Source organism: Chamaea fasciata, unplaced genomic scaffold (genome assembly GCF_029207755.1).
Source record: "Chamaea fasciata isolate MVZ Bird 193981 ecotype frontalis unplaced genomic scaffold, bChaFas1.0.hap1 SCAF_3, whole genome shotgun sequence".
NCBI classification, from domain to species: domain Eukaryota; kingdom Metazoa; phylum Chordata; class Aves; order Passeriformes; family Sylviidae; genus Chamaea; species Chamaea fasciata.
This window is the reverse complement of record NW_027094088.1, coordinates 100,021,007-100,038,327: the sequence shown is the minus strand read 5'-3', so window position 1 is coordinate 100,038,327 and position 17,321 is coordinate 100,021,007. Positions and strand designations below refer to the sequence as shown.

The window sequence follows — 17,321 nt, the reverse complement described above, 5'->3', positions numbered from 1 at the left end:
TTTTGTTTGTTTGTTTTTGTTTTTTTAAAGAGTGTTGAAATGTTTGGAAGGATAGGACCATGTTTTATTTAACACTATCATGAAAGGTGGACTTGGAAACACTGAAATACTGAAATTTAATAAATATATTTACATTTTGTAACCTCTGTTACAGTTCAGCTTAACAAACCAAGAATGTATTCAGTCTTCTATTCATGCACTCACAAAGCAAAATGTTGTTTGTGAGTTCTTAAATTCAGAATTAAAACTTTCATATCATTTCTGTTAGGTATTATAACCCAGAGCACAGCTACAGTGGTTTTTCCCTGCTTGTTTTGATTTACAGAAGTAAGGTATATTTTTAGATAATGCAGATTTGCATAGAGTACAGCATTAAAAATGTATACAGTAAAACTGTTTCCATTCACTGAATGCATAAATATTTTATATATATATATATATAAAAATGTTACATTGTGGGAAGTTCTATCCTTTTCTGAATTGGAGAATATTATATATATATATATTTTTAAATAAACTATTTGAGTAAGGTAAAATAGTTCCTGAACTTGAGAAGCTGGTAATTAATTGAAATATTTAAATATAAAGATAACTACTGCAGCAGAGATGGGAAAGGCAAGAGCTGCTCCAAAGGCAGCCCAGCAAAGCCTGTGTGCATAGGAAGCGCAGACTCCAAGGGAGCTGTTTGGCAGCTCCTCCACTCCTGGGGCTGGATATTTTGCACTTTCTCTCCCTGGCTTGCCCTCATTTACTGTGAATCCACAGGGCCCTGCTAAGCCTGACATTTTAGGAAATATACTATAGTATAGTATTTGCTAGCCCCAGTGTATAAATTCCATGCTTGTACAAAAGGTCATTAGCTGTACATACAGCAGGCTGTACTGAGATGGTGTCGTGGAGCAACACGGGCTGAGGGGGAGCACTGGGGGTCCTGTGCTCTGACCTCTGCCTCAGAGCTGAGCTAACTTGGCACAGGTTCCTCAAGGCCAGTGCTCTGAGGTGCACGAACCTTGCTTTGGACCCACAACACAAAAGGCAGAGCTGCTCTTCTGTTCTTCTCCCTTATCATGCTGTGAAATGCAAACACCTCTTTAATGCTAGTTCCTGGAGATTGTGTTGTTTCGTTATTGTCTAGTCATGACCTTTTAATATTTTTGAGAGAAGGGCATATTCATGAACTCTAAGGAGTATTTGTCTTGAAAGTCACTGGTTTAACACTTTTTGTTACAGGCTTGTCCTAAGCAAACAGGATGAATGACTTACCTATAGAAAATTCTCTCATTCCAAGTCCTTTTGTCTCACAAGAGTAAACAAGTGGCATAGCCAAGCTATAGATTATTCTTCTGGAAAAACCGGGGTCAAACTTGGAGCCAGAATCTCAAGGCACTTGTAGGGAAGTCACTCCTTAGTTCCCAATCCATGGTCTCACCAGCACAGAAGGACAGGCAGACCCCATCAAAATTACCTTCTCAGGTGTCAGAAAGACCTTTCTGCAATAAGATTTCCACTTTTGTCCTAGTTGTGCGCTGCAGTTCCTTGCGTCTTGTGGTCCCTGCCAAAGTGCAGCCTCTCCCAGCATTGCCAGCAATCCAGCACCACATCTGCATTTAACTAGAGGAAAACTACGGTGGTTCTTGTGCTTCTGAGCACAGCTGATGCTGTAACCAAAAACATGACATAGAATCACAGTATGATGTAGGACTTGGAAACATGTAAGAGGCTCAAGGATCTTAGCAGTGACGGGGCCAAATTTAAAACATCGCTGAAATTTCACTGCAAGTGTCTAAATTTTGACAGGCATTCAGTGGCTCTCTGAAGGCACCAAGGCCAGGAAAGCTGCCACTGAAATTACATGCTTTTTCTCTTTAGTTTCTAATGTCAAGCGTTCATTAGAAATTTGAGCATTTCTGTTTGTAATCTTACAATGTATTGGTTTCCCATCTAGCTTTGAGAGAATCAGCCTTGGAAGAGGACAATATATTTTGGTCCCAAGTGCCTTTACCCATCCTGTGCTTGTGAGATTGTATTTGGGATGCTGCTGTGAAAAGGGGAAACTTAATCACCTCCTTATTCTGTTTTTGAGGCAGAACAAACAGTACAAGGTCCAGTTCAGTGAACTGGAGTATTTCAGTCTCCTCCACATTCCTGGATAGTTTGCCTTGACATTCATGTTAAAATAATGATTATTTTTTCATGTAGTCATAGAATATATCAAATTGGAAGGGACCTATAAGGATCATCAAGTCCAACTCTGCTCTTCACAGAACTGCCTAATACTAAACCATATGACTAAAAGCATGATCTAGACACTCCTTGACTTCTGACAGGCTTGGTGCCTTTTTCAGTGCATTACAGTTTTTTACAAATTGTCATCTCAGCACATAGTACATTTTAAATTGAAAACATTATTTCTTATTTTTTAAGATGATCTTCTGAATAATTTAGGGTTCTATCAGAATCCCAAGGATCATAGGGTTTGCCTGCTGCTTTGAAGGATCCCTCATGAGGAGGGTGGGAAGGAGTCTTCTTTTGAATGTCCATAAAGGATGTTGATGGGGTGGTTCTGAAACTACAAATTGTATTCCATGTTGAAGTTGCCTAAAAAGTGGACAGGTCTATATACTCAGACATTCTCATCTGAGAAATTAGACAAGTCTACTGAAATGTGTGTGGCAGAGAAGAACACTCAAAACACATCCAGCCTAGATCTCCCCAGAAGCTACTGCAATGAGTGGAAAAGCTGTAACTGTAGAAACATAGCTCCAAGAAGTGGGGATGTAGAGAAAATAATGTATTGGCATAGCAGGCTTACTAATGAAAGTTGGGGTTTGGAATCTCTGCCACTTTGTAGGCAGGAAGCAGTGTTTTATAAAGGTAAGAAAGCCACACTACTACTTGTTGCTGCAAGGTTGAAGTCTTGGATTTGACTGCAGCTGCTTTTGCTCCAATAATCTTGTAGAAGCTGCAAGATGAAAGTGATCCTTCAAAATGAAAGTCATGGTGAAAGGTCACGAAATTTCAGTTATAAGTGTATGTAGTCCTGATACCTTAAAGAACTCTGGAAAGACACATCATCACCCTGAAAAGAAAGGGCAGAGAGTCCAGTAATGTCATGTCCCTGCAGCCCTTACTTATTGGAGGGGCTGCACAGAAATGCTTTCACAGCCAAGAGAACTGCATGGGATGCTTCAGTCCCACCACCCCATTTTAAGGTCTAGGCCTCCAGCATTTGTTCAGAGATGTGTGCCTGCTTCTATTCATGGTCTTATATTGTCCCTGGAGGCCTCATGTCATACAATTCTTGTCATTTGTCATTACTGTTTGGGGTGTTTTTTGCCCAGGACACTCTTGCACCACTTGGTAAGCATGGCTATCCAGCAAGAATTTCATCAGGCTTGTAAAATCATGGCCAGTCCTCTTTTCCTTTGGATCACCAACTGCTTAGACTTTGGGCTCTGAATTGCCTTCTATACATGCTACTTTTTATTAACAAGTGAGCTGGTAGAATCTCTCTTTGGAGTAACCTGAGGTATTAAATCCCTTAATCTTTTTAAGACTGAAAGAGCTGGGTTATCCCACCTCCTGTTCTGTTTCGTATTGGCCTTGCACTGTCCTGACCTAAACTGTTCCATTTTCTGGTAGGCTCGTGGAGCAGGTCTTGCCCTGGGTGCAGGTCTGGCTGCAGCTTCAGGACTTGACTCTGCTTGCTGGATTCCATGGTCTCATATGTCTACAGGATGTTTTCCAGCATATTAGAATCCCTGTGTCCTGGGGGCCAGTGAGATTCAGTAGGATCTGTGTGGCTTGTAGTCCAATCGGGAACCATGGGAGGAGGCTCCGCTGCCTGCTCTGTTCTGACGTAGGGCAATGGGAGTTGCATTACTAGAAGGTGGACATTTGTGCAAAATTAAAAGAACCAACAAGGCTGAGAGATGAAAATACCTTTGAGCTCAGAGAGTCCATGAGGAGTGTAAGTTGTGCTGACAGTGCCCTTCATGGAAAAAAAAAATAAAATCTCACAAGATAAGTCAGACTCTGGAAAGTGAGACCGCTCTATATACCGAATTTGTATATAGTCAGCTGTTCAAAGGTGAGGGAATTTCTCTGCAGTAATTATTTAAAATATGCTTTACAGAAGCTTAATTTGTGCTTTGTTAAGAGTCATGGTTTACATGACAGAGGCAACACTGAGGCATAGGATGCATGTTCTTCCATTTATGATTTTCATATAGTGTGAGACTTGGTACTGCTGGCCAAAGCCTTCATATTCCAAAGGAGAAATCTTGTACATTCCAGAGCAGGCATATGCACAGATAACTTTGCAATTATAATAAGGTGGTAAGTAGAATTGATTTTCAGCGTGGACCCATGTTATTAATCTGTTTGAATCAGAATCATCATTAGCCAACTTGTCACATTTTAGGCTGGTGCAGGTTCTGTCCTTTACATCATTTTCCAGAATACTTGACAGATAAAACAAGGTGTCTGCTGTCCTAAAGCTGCCTCCCTGTGAGTCAGTGATACCACATAATGCACAGAAGTACCTGATTAGGCTTCTGACAATTCAAGACAGTTCTAAGATGAAATAAGGAAACAAAATGGGGTATGAACAAAATTGTGACAATTATTTAAACTGTCTTTCAGGTATCCCAAATTATATTTCATCAAATCTATGATGTAAAAAGTCTCTTATTTTACCCCTGGCCCAAAGACTGAGTTTTTTTCCAAGATAGAGATGGTTGCCCCAAACTACTGCCAATGTAGGATGGAATAGCTGATACCTTTAACTTGAAAATGTCTGTATGTCTGTTTTGCCATTAGGCAGGAAACACCCGAGGTCCATCAGGACTCAGGTCTGTGAGGCTGACAAGGTCTTGCAATTGAATCCATCACAAGTGATGATCTCTCAGATTCTTACAGTGATGTTCACTGTGGCTCCCAGGCACCTGTTTGACCTCAACAGCTGTCACCACAGAGAACTCTGAAGTGTCCTGGAGAACTCTGGCTCGAAATCAAGCAAATTAGGTTCATTACAAACCAAGAACTTTATAAAATCCTATTTTAAGATTTTTTTTCAGCTTCCTCACCTTCAAAAAGGGAGACATCCTTAGACCATGACTAGTGATGAAGGTGACATTTCATGTTCTGCTTCATATATAAATATGAATTTCAAGTATGAAAGAATTTGGAAGAGAGTGGAAAAACCAGCCTGAAGAGAATGTGGAGGGAAATAATAATTATTTATCATCTGGGAAAATACATGGCTGGGAAACTACCTCATTCCAGTTATCTCCACATCTGTGGAGCTTTTCATTTATAATAGTCCCTTGTGTAGACTCAGCTGTTATTTGCTTTTTTTTTATATTCCCCCTATTATAGCATATGACACTAAATGGATAATGATTGTTTGGTGGAGAAAGAGTAATTTTACCTCCTTTAAAGATATGAGTGAAGGTGTTCTATAAGATGGGAGCCATTTGGCTAATTGTGAATTACTTTCTCCAGAGTCAAACTGCACTAATATCCAGATCTGCAGCAGTTCGAGCATGTCACTGCCTCCCCACCCCATTCCTTTCTCTCCTGTTTCAGCAGATCCGATGAGCAGAGCCCTGATCAGAAGCAGCCATGCACCCAGTGTAAAGCAGAGGCTTGGGGTTCAGGCAGGGACAGGGACTCCTGAGCAGTTAAAGCAATAGCATCCCTTGCTGGATTGGAGCAGCACAAGGAAAGACATCGGTGTCCACACAGAATGCCCAGTGTTAGGGAGGCTCATAGGGTGGGGAGAGGATGGATTTGCATTTGTGTTCGATGTTCTGTTCACTGAGGACAGTCCAGATGTATATATAAACTATATACATCTTCCACTGTCCACATCCTCACTGTCCTGCAGCCTGCTGTCCCTGGACTCCCATCCTCATTCTTTTGACAGTAAATCTCATGGTTTGTTTTCTCTCTCATACATCTGAAGTGAGCTTTTAGCTTACCTGTTGCCAAATCCAGTCACAGTTAATCCTATCCACTGCTGGAAGTACTTGGGGTTATTCAGGGGACTGTACTGGAATTCAGATCTTGTCTTTTCACAATGAGACTCAGTTTTTGAAAGCCCTGACAAGACCCACACTTTGTCAACCAGGGCAGGACAGGCTGTGTTACCTTGTGAGCATGCTGTGAACTGGTACAATTAGACACCAAGTGTGTAATTCCACACTCGTGCAGCAATGGAGTTGGATTACTTCCAGCCCTGTGGGTAAGTGCTGCTTACTTGCTGACACCTGCCATAAATCCAAGATGCTTTCCCTGCTTCCTTTTGCCCCACTGCTGCATTGCACAGCAAATGACCTCCTTGTGTCCACCCTGGCACTGGTGAATGACAAGTTTAACAAGATTTATCCCGCCTTTGTATTTGTCTAAAGCTGTTGCCTTTAATCCAGCCACTGAGAAGATTATTCTTTACCTACTGGAAAACACAGGGTCTGCGCTTTCATGGGGCTTGCCTGGAACTTGAATGTGCCTCTGTTTATGAAAGTGAAAGAAGTTACTCTCTGAGAGGGGAAAAAATGTAAAACTACTTACTGCTACTTTCTGATTTGTTCCATATCTCTTGCAGCTTGAATGAGAACTCATGGTCCAGCTTTCCAAGTCCACAAAATTACTTTACCTTAAGTTCATTTATTACCCAGCTTTGTTTGTTTTCCTCGGTCTTTTTTTCCCACAGGTTTCTAAGGTGATTTAAGTAGGTTAACTAACCTACTTAATAGGTTAAGTAACATATTAAGAACTGTTCTTAAATGCATTTTCAGTATTTTATGATAAAAAACCAACTTGAGGTGCTGATTCTCAAACCAAAAATGGAGCAGCTTCATTTTGCTACAGTATCACTCAGGAGTAGGAAAGATGTCAATAACAGAGAGGGTTTGGATTCCATACAAATCTTTCTCTATCAAGAAAAGGCTTTAATTAAAAAGCAAGTGTGTTTTGTTCATTTTAAGATGCTGGAGCTCTTTAGCATTTGGCAGGTCAATATTCAGCCTGATGCTTCAAGTGTTAAGGTGAAAGCTGTCCATTTATGACCTGTAATGAATATTTCATTTTCTCTCCAAATATGGAAACAAACAACCCCCCCCTCAAATGCAATGAAAATTAACTGTAAGAATGACACTATCAATCTTGAAGAATAGCATTTATTAATATCACCTGGAAAATGTATCACATGCAACCTGCCACCATTTAGACCACTTCAGATATTTTACACAGCTTTAGCAGAATCAGAATGTTTACAATAATCTTTCAACCAACATAGAAAGATTTATACATTTTACTGGAGCAGTAAAAACCCCTCATCTTACTTGCTCTCAATAATGTGGCATACATGAATCAATGCCCACAGACACATCTCTTCCCAGCCCTTCCCACTAGAGTACAAAGAAGCTGTTTTCTGATGGTGAAGGCCCTGCTCCAACTGCTGTGTGCTCACTGGCAGAAATCTCTGCTTTTCCAGACCCCTTTGCTCCACAGCAGTCACACAGTTTAGAATGTTATGAAGAAAACCTGCCTCAAATGTAGTCAATGCAGTCTTCCCATAGTTTTCAAGGGTGTTGGCATTAAGGGTGCCTTGGTTTTTACATGCCAATCAACAGAATACTTTTAGAACTCTTTTGAAATGTTGTTTGTTGTTGAAACTCTTTTACTTTTGGGGAATGTAATGAGAAATGAAGGCAAGCTATATGATTAAGGTAACTATTGGCTGTGAAGGCAGTATTTCCAAAACCAAAATCCTCTGTTAATAGTTGTCAAGAATATCCTTTCCCATTTTACTTTAAGTACTACAAATTGGTAAGAATTTCTAAAGTAAAAGTTTAAGTGAAGTCTATGTTCTTCAACACACTTAGCACTGACAGGCCAAAACCCCATGAACCACAGCAGTATCACCAAAACCTGACAACCATGGGAGATCAGTCTGCTGAGATTCATCAAGGTGCACATGTCACTGTCAGTATGGATGGTGTTTGGGAATTCTGGGTATCGTTCCAGGAACTTCTGCTTGAACAGCATTTTTAACTGTTGGTCACAGTTTCATTAATTCCCATACATTCTAGTCCCTGCTGTTCCCTAAACAGTGTGTTCAGTGAATGAGAGCTCAGATTGAAAAAGAATTCATAGTTGAGTTTTTGCTCTTATCTGATAAAAACTGGATATACTGAGGAAAGTGACTATGGGTATCCTGTATCAGCTGTATAAATTGTACTATTTAAGTGTTGCATGTAAGTGCTACAGTCCCAACTGGATTTGTGATTCAGTAAAAGACATTTAGACCCTTATTCTGGATTGGGCCTTGACTCAGATTTTCTTCATCCTAAAGTACAGACAGTTAATGTTGAACTAACTGAGTTGCTTGCAAGAAGAAGACAAACATCTGTTGTGGTTTTTCAGTCTTGCAGCAGAAGGACGAGTCAGTATGTTGGTGCAAAATTGATCATGTATAATTGAAGAAAATTGCTTATATGTAACCAGAAAGTACTGAAGTGATACCAGTATATATATACATCTAATTATGAAATACCTTGTAGTAAAAAAATCCAGAGACAATGTGATATCAGTGAAACTTGTCTGGAATGACCAATAAAAATATGCTGCTTAAAGTAAGTATCTTATCAGAATTATTTCTAAGAGAAAGTAAACATGAATGTACTATACTGTAAGTCTCTAAGTACTGTAAGTACTATGAGTATGCTAAAGGGTAAATAATAATAGAGAAAGAGAGCTTCCTCAATCTTTGAGGAATTCTTAAATTCTTTAGGCTTAATTATATTTTTTTCATGGTATGATAAGTGTGCTGATGAGTGCCTTCTAATCAGTCTTTTTAGTCTTCCTGTAGTGCAGGACTGTGGCTGTGACCCAAATATTGAGAATGAGCATGATTATGAAACGGATGAGAACTAAAAGAAAAAAAAATATTGTAAGCATAAATCAAAAAAATCAACTGCTGTTTCAACACTGGTTTGTAAACTTTTGCTGGTGTACAGACAGGCTGGTTCACATTCTAAAACTGTTTTCAGCAATTAGTTTCAATTACCATGTTCAGGAACCCACACATTGAGCACGAATCCAAGAGAAAACAGCATTTAGCACTTATCGCTTTCAAAGATAGCTCAAAATTATACACTACAGTACCTTTAATTCTTTTGTAACCAGGAGACTAGTGCAAGCAAGAGAAGCCTCATATAAATTTGTATGTACACCAAAAGTGAAATTCAGCATCACAGCTCACGTCCTTTATAGCTGCACGTGTTATTTATAATAAAGGAACTACTCCACTGCCATCTCTTAAGTTTAGACTTCAAGAAGACAGGAAATACTTGCATCTGTCAGATTTTAGTGACAGAAAATCTGACAACTGACAAAAAAAGCAGTTTTTCAGTACCTGGGTTAACTCAGCTTTAAAAACCGTAACAGTATAGTACCTCTACCTGTGAGAAGGTATTTAAAGTATAGGTATGTCTGATGTCCATTTGGTAGGTGGAATATTCACAGAAACATACACAAAACTTTGTTCTATGAAATCTGACTCTTTCACACCTGTGGATGTGTTCAGTGTTGCAACTTAATTGGAACCATTTTCCATTAGAGCAGCACAGCATCAATGTTTGCTGCTGGCCCTTCCATGTTCCAAAGTGGGTGGTGCTGTATTTCAAACAGCAGCTTTACCCAGAGCCAGCTTTGCTTTCCTGATGTTTCCTCCCTCCCCCTCAGCGTAAATGTGTAGCTGTGGGTGACCCCTGACCATATGCCTGCCTGAGCATTTTGCCAAACCTCTGCCTGGTGACCCAGTTAACCGCACAGCCCCACAAACTCTTTGCTCTGGCAAAGGAAAAGCAGCAAGCATGGGGGTGGAAATGTGGGCCAGAAATGGGACTTCCTTTTCCAGTGAAAGACCCACTTGAAATGCCTGCAAAGCTACAGCTTTATTGGGCTGCAGAGGCTGCTTCAAAATTACAAAATCCATTCAAACGATGTTTCTGCTAAAAAGTTTTGAATGACAACAAAGAAACACCAGATGAAGTACAAAGGGATTGTTACTGTTCTTGCATCCACCAAGTCTTGATTTTGAACAATTTACTGAAAATTTTGTGACATTCCCTAGCTCTTGCAGTTTACTCAGGATGGTAAGAAGCTGTTAAATAAATTTTATGATTTGCTGCAAATTATATATTCAAAGTCAGTTTATTTGAGTTTCTTAACAGCCGACCATTTCATTTTTAGATTGCCATAAACTTTCTGAATGTTGGACCTAAAACTGTTCACATACTAAGATGAATTTTAGTTTTTTAGGAGAATTTTTTAATTCTCAAAGCTGTCAATAAGAAAGTGAAATACTTATTACTTGAAAATCTCATTCAATTACTACAGGTTTTTTTAAAGTTGTATTTTACTACATTTATTTATGAAAATGGTAAATATTTTTAATACTTTATTCTGCTATTTTCAGAATTAATTTTGTAGTGCTTTTGCCTTTTGGAAAAAGAAAAAAAAAAAAAAAAAGGTCTTTTGGACCAGCTGCACCACATGACAAGCATAAGCAGTTTTCTGGCTTTTTTTTCTCTTGATGTCTTGCCTGATTTGTAATCCTGTGTAACTCCTGCCCTCACAAAGCTAACCTATCACATTCATGGTTTGTTCTTGTGAGACCTTCTAGGTGTTCTACAAAACAACTAAAAACTACTGTGGCACCTGTTCCCTTGGAAAGGCAGAGAATTCCATACTTCACTCACCTGCAAGATCATTTGTGGTCATTACAGTTGTAGTAATTCTTGCTGTGAATTGAACAAATTCTCATTAGTGGAACACACAGGACACATTCATACTTACAAAAATTATGAAATACCTATTTTTCAAAATAATCTTGCATGAAAATATTTACTGTACACTTTTAGTGTGTCCACTCTTCACTATTTTATCTTCAGAGTTCAAGCTCTATTATTAAGGGTCTTTTTAAATGAGTAAATCACAGATATAATTAGAATTTTTATATCTATCATGCTAGGTTGGATGTAGTCAGTTTACTGCTTTTCTTTCTGTTCAGCCCCTCCTTTGGTAGCTGACAGTGAGCTACACCCACAGTTGAGTTAGCACGACTTAATCATTGGGAATGTTCATGTGTGTGCCTTTAGGCTTTGCAAACACAAGGAATTCAGCTTCCATTCCCATGAGGAACCTACATGTTCATTATTTCACACTTGCAGAAGAGTAAAAGCATTTACAAAGTTCACTGTGGTTGTTCACCAAACACACAACAATTTCTAATTACTGACTTTTTTTTCAAGTAGAAATAGATCCAGCATCACTGGATGATGAGTTTTATAGTGAGAACATTTTAAACAAGTTTTGTGAAGATGAGAAAGGCACTTCTGACAAACAGCTGTAGAACTGTTCATGTAGACCACTGGGGAATTGCCACAGGAAATCCACAAATGACTGTTCATAAATTCTGTCAAGAAATGTAATTAAAAGTAGCCACAGAGTTAAAGGTATTTAGCATTAAGTGTGTATTAGATAGCTTTTCAAAACTAGCACTGTCTGATTGTATACCTGAAATTTTAGCACCTTTTCATGCTGGATCACTAGTAACTTTATTAAATCATAGAACATGGAAAAATTTTCCTCGTAAACACAGCCTTTCAGTTATTTAAATTCAGGTTCCCTTGGCCATATTCACACTTTAAGTCATTATTTTTTATCATTGGTGTCAAAGATAAAACTTGTTTTCAAGAGACTGTGTGGTATCTGAGTCCCAGGGGTCAGCACTGAGACAAACTAAGGCAAGACCTTTACCTACTATGATTAAAGACCTATGAAAAGAGACATTAGGAGAACTCAGTACTTCACTCCAAGCTGTCTGTAGCTTACCTGCACAGGTGTATACAGACATGCCCCAGGTCAGGGCGCTTGCTTGCCCGGAATCTTTGGTCTGCCAGAGATGCTGCAGCTGAACCAGCTTACTGGCTGCACTGACAAACGTGCACAGATTCTGAAAAGCAGGTGAAAAAGAGAGAGAACCTCTGCCTCTGCCATGGTATTATCTGAATAGGAGTAGCTTTTTCATTTAGAATAAAAAAAAATTGACACTTTTCCAGTATTCGGCAACCCAAAGCACTTCGGCTTCTTAGTAAGGAACAGTGAAGCAAAAACTGGAAATTGCCAGAAACTAGGGACTCATTTTTGAGGTACTGCCCAGCAAGAAGCTCAAAGAGCACATTTGCTACTGTTGTAGGCGAATGCTTGAAAGAGGCAAATAAAAAGCAAAGAAACAAAAAAAAGCTTCTCAACCTGTTCCATAAAACTGTTTATAAAAGTCAGCTAAAATGAGACTGATATAGTCTAAACAGCAAGGTTGATTCAGACCATCTGTTACCATTATGTCTGGCAAACCAAACCATAAAGGAATGAGAAAACTGACAAGAATGTGTGGAAAATTCGTCCAATTGGAGGGAAAAAATAGTAACATGAACACACTATTCACTCAGTCCCCCTTTTAAAATGGATTTTGCAAAGGCAGCAGGTAGAGAGGACTCCACACAGGCCTTTGTGCCATGCCTGGATTTCTGCTGTAAATTAAGGATCAGCATAAGGCTTGAAAACTTTTCTCCCCATTTGTATCATCTTTTGCACTAGCAGATTGAGTTCATCTCAATAACATTTTTACTTTCTCTCTCCTGCTAAGAAAAGACTGTCTTTAACCGTTGTAGCTATTATCAGATGATATTTTTCTTGCAAAATTGTACAACTAAAGGGGAAAAAAGAAATACGTCACAATCTCTGTTTCAAATGCTTTGATGCTCTATTATCTTCCTCTTGTGTTAAAGGTTTATTGGTTGGGATTATGACATTAGGATTAAAGTGGCAGTAGAATTTCAACATTTTAAGTATTTGCTAGTTTTAATTAAGGCACCACCAAGTAACAACTTAGAACATGCCTTTTTTCCCCCATAGAGTCTCTATTTTCAGTGCTGTTTTCCAGTTACTCACAGAAGAAAGAACCTGTATCTGAAAACTGGTTGGTTATTCTGAAAGCTAACCTAAATAATGAATTCTTCCAAGGACATATATACAGGAGAGAGCCCACTAATAAATACTTCCAGAAAAAAAAAGTCATTTCATATGAAGATCTAATTTCAGATAATCATGCAGCACTTACCATGGCCAGGTCTATTATCCACTTCTGCAGTGTTAGCATGTACCAGCTCCCCCAATATCTTGTATAAGGTTAAGTTTCATAGCACTGAAAATTATAAGATACAAAGTTCCCAAAAGTGCCGGAGGAATAGGATTTTTGAAACATCTGGAAATAATCTTATTGAAGCTTTTTAACAGACTATACAATCCAAATAAAACATATTAAGAACTGGTTGAAACACTAAGTGTTTCTATTTTTCACACTGTCTTTGGTCAAATAGTGTCTGGAGTTTCTCAAAACCTGCTCCAAAGCACAAGATTTGAGATTTAAACCCAAGTCCTATTAAGAAAAAAACCAAACACTGCTGTCTTCATTGTAATAAGTACAACTTGCATGGGTAGGAACAAATTTAAAAAAAAAAATCTGTCATTTCTACTCTGCATCCTCGTAGAAAAGATGTAAATTAAGAATTTAGTTCATCAGTTGGCAGCCTTCTAAAGCAGAGCAAACATAGAAAGCTTACTTCCTGTAGAGGTTTTACTGTGATCCCAGAAATCAGCATGTCAATGTGGAATACATGTTGAGGGGGTGCCTGAGAATGATTTACAACAGTAGCACACAAGAAACTATGACATAGCTGCTATGCAAAGAACTACCAAAAAAGCCACATAAACCAAACCTCCCAGATTTCAAAGGATACATGAGTGCATAGAACAAAGCTCGTCTTGCTTTTCCACTGAAATGCATAATACAGTAAATGAGAATGACATCTGCAATAAACAAGAGATGGCTCGTCACAAAAAGGACTGAAAAAGAGGCCCAAACACAATTCTAGACAGATCAACTGCACACAAGGTCTGTGGAAACTCCCTACTTACAGCTTTTGTCTCTCAAATGTGATTGATGACCAAAACACTGCAAGCTCCAAACCTAAGCTTTTCTTAAGAGTCTGGAGTGTTTAGTATGTTTAGTATGCTTCCTCTCATGTGGAGGCACTGGACAAAAGGATGAGTTTACACTGTTACGCTGTGTAATAATTAGTTCCTTCTCCTCTACCTGACCATCTTTTTCAATGACATTTAAAAGAATTCAGTTTTATATGAGATGTTAATTCCCTCTTCCCCCCAACTCCAGCATCACTGCAGTGGAGCACTGTACCTACATGCAGAGACTTGGAGTGCTGAATGAGCTCCATTTCATTTCCAAAACATGGCTTACAAGAATTACCTTGTGCAATGATGATGGGATACTCCAGGTATGTCTCCAGGGGGTAACCATAATAGATCTGGTACCTCAGAAACACAAGGTAGCTGAACAGAGAGATACAAAACAACATGACTGCACAGAGGGACACAAAAATGCCTTCACAACTTTTATACTGTTTTGGTGGTGCCAAAAGGCTCCAGATAAGTGTAACCCTTGTTGTCAAACTGATCAAACACAGACACACAGAGCAAGCCTGATCATTCTGTAATCTATTTCTGTTACCCTCGCTGCCCACACTGCTTATTGAGGTCTTCATGTCACAGTATGTAAGGCATAATTTTATTAATTAAAACTGGTGAGAAAGAAAGAAATAAAACCTTCCAGGCCTAGGAGATACCTTCTCTCTGCAAAAGCCTTGGCAACTTTAGGATAACTCCAATTTCTTTATTTATGTCTGTAGTTCAATTTATACATCAAGCAAGTCTTATAGGGGTAGAAAATGTCTTCCAAGCTGTTTAGACTATACTGTCATGAGACTGCCCAGTGTAGTTCTGCTGGTCAGACGAAGAGTCAGTTTCTACGTGCACCAAACAATGGCAATTTTCCTTCCTGCTATTCCACAATACACTACCTAAAAGGAACTGAACTTTTATAAGTTTTCTGTACTTCCAACTCTCCTGCAAGTCGGGGTTAGATAGAAAATTCAAAGCTGTATAGAAAACAGAAAGGCCTCAGAGCAGTTTTATGTAAGAAAAAAATTATGGTTTCTGCTGTGGAAAATGGCAGAAGGAATTGGCTTTTTTAAGTAACTGGCTTTTACAGTACTCAGAATTTAAATATCTGAACTTCCTAGAAGTGCTATTTGATATAGAGTCAAATCAGACTCCTAGCCACCAGCACCAAGTTTCTGTGCGACCCCCCCCCCCCCCCCGCCTCTAGGTTGATTTCAAAGAACCAGCCCAGCTTGTACTGGTAGTCACACAGCTCCCTGCAACTGGATTCAAAGTCTTTAAAGGTAGAAGGATAAACAGTCTACTAAATATACAAACAGTCACAATAGATGTTTCAAAGACGACCAGAACCTGTCGTCGTGTGGGTACTGTGGTTCTCACAGAGGTGCTGAGGAGACATTTCCAGCTTTTCAATGCTCATCTCAAACGCTACTTACAAAGCCTTTTTAATGCACACCAACGCACACGAATGATTAAAGTGCTGTCACCGCTTTTGGATGAGGCTGTGGGGTCAGTAATCTCTGCTGGAACTCCAATTTGCTTCATTTACTCTGAGGTGTGTTAAGGGTAAACAGCAGCAACACGGGGTCGATGCTGTAGAGAGGCGGGCGGGGAGCGGCCGCAGCGCAGCCTGAGGGATTCTGCACAGCTCCACTGAGAGGTGTCTGTAAACCTGAGCTGTGGCCCAGCCCGGAGACACGGCACAGGCACCTTCAGAAACACCACGCCGTTTTTGTGAGGGATTTTTTCTGAATCAAAGCCCCTCTCCTAGCTGGGCACGGGGAGTTGGCAGCCATCCGGCTGGATGTTCTGCTCACCTCCACCCCTCGGCTCGCACAACGCAGGGGCTCTTCAGGGTATTGCCTCTCACTTGCACCCACACCTGAACGTGCACACACCGAGTTTGTTTCTTTGTCGTTTCATACAATCCTCTTTAAGCAAGATTTAATAAGCCTAGCCTATGTAAGCTCATTACAGGCTCACAAGTCTTTGGAGTTTGACACGGCTTGTAATTTTCTTAAGGAATTATTTGTAATTATCTTAAGGAATCTTACTGATTCGGGTGAGGGAAGCCTGTCTGACGAGTACAGCTACCGGCACCACAGGGCACACGGGCCACTGAATAACCTAAACGCAGGCTGAAACCCTCTGCAGCTGCCGTATGCAGCGACACGCGTGGTCCGGGATGGTCTGGGGCAAGTTAAAAAAGCCGAGTTTCCCTTTAAATGACAACGCGGAATCACTAAAACAGGAAGTTCCTTCCCGAAAGGCTCTGTGGGCTCAGCTGGCGGGGCTGGTCCTGAGCTCCGAACGGGGGATGTGACAGCGAGGGAGCGGGGTGTGCCCGCCGCCCCTCAGCTCACCCTCACGCCTGCCCTGAGCCGCAGAGGAAGGAATTAATAATCCCTGGCTGCCTCAGCAGCCCCAGGGCCCCGCAGCCCCGGCCGAGGGGCCCGCGGCTCCAGCCGCTGCTCCCGCCGCTGTCCCGGTGTGCCCCCGCCGCCTTACCCGGCCAGCTCTAGGAGGAGGCTGCTCAGGCTGAGTCCCCACGCCGAGCCGGCCCTCAGCACCGCCACCAGCTGCGGCAGCTTGATCACGGCACACGCGGCCCAGGTTGTCAAGTGCACCAGGTCCAGGAGCCCCGGCGCCATCCCGCTGCGGCGACCCGGGACGGGGAACCCGCGGAGCGGCGGGCGGGGTGTGGTGGGACGGTGGCGCCGGCGCGGCCCTCACGGAGCCCTCGGGGCGCCCGTAGCGCCCGGGGCACGAGGTGAGGAGAGCCGGGCCCGGCGGAGCGTCCGCGGCCCCGTCGGGAGGGGCAGTGCCACGGCCACCCCCGGCCCGTGGTGCCGAGCACCCGCGCCGGCCCCGGGCCGCTGGTTGAGGCCTCCCTACCTCTGACTCCCTCGGTGACCGGGCCGAGAACCGCTCCGCTCCAGGTTCACAGTGTTGGTCCTGGAGTGACTCTGTTACCATAAACAACATCCCCAGAGCAGGGATGATGGGATGCTGTGCCGGCCGTGGGCCGTGTTCACCCCGAGCAGTGCAGGTCAGCTTCGGCTTTGGAGCCGTAGGCTGGAGCTCGGTTTTCTCCCCCAAAGTGGAGTCCCCACTGCTCCAGCGCCCGTGGTTTTCGGTCACTCTGGATTGCTGTGGAACTAATTCCTGCAGCAGGGATCACACGGGTGTGACAGCAGCACTTCATTTTTACA

At 41.4% G+C, this 17,321-nt stretch overlaps 1 protein-coding gene across 1 annotated transcript; it reads right to left on the bottom strand.

Annotated features, from left to right (window-relative positions):
* Positions 1 to 7,175: 7,175 nt before the first annotated feature.
* SLC66A3 (solute carrier family 66 member 3) lies at positions 7,176 to 16,760 on the bottom strand. The gene is made up of 7 exons (XM_066179934.1): positions 16,618 to 16,760; positions 14,399 to 14,481; positions 13,872 to 13,941; positions 13,193 to 13,250; positions 11,905 to 12,025; positions 10,770 to 10,811; positions 7,176 to 8,936 (listed from the first exon to the last, which is right to left on the bottom strand). Exons 1-7 carry the CDS (start codon positions 16,758 to 16,760, stop codon positions 8,848 to 8,850), a joined length of 606 nt encoding a protein of 201 aa, XP_066036031.1. The 3' UTR covers positions 7,176 to 8,847.
* Positions 16,761 to 17,321: the final 561 nt, after the last annotated feature.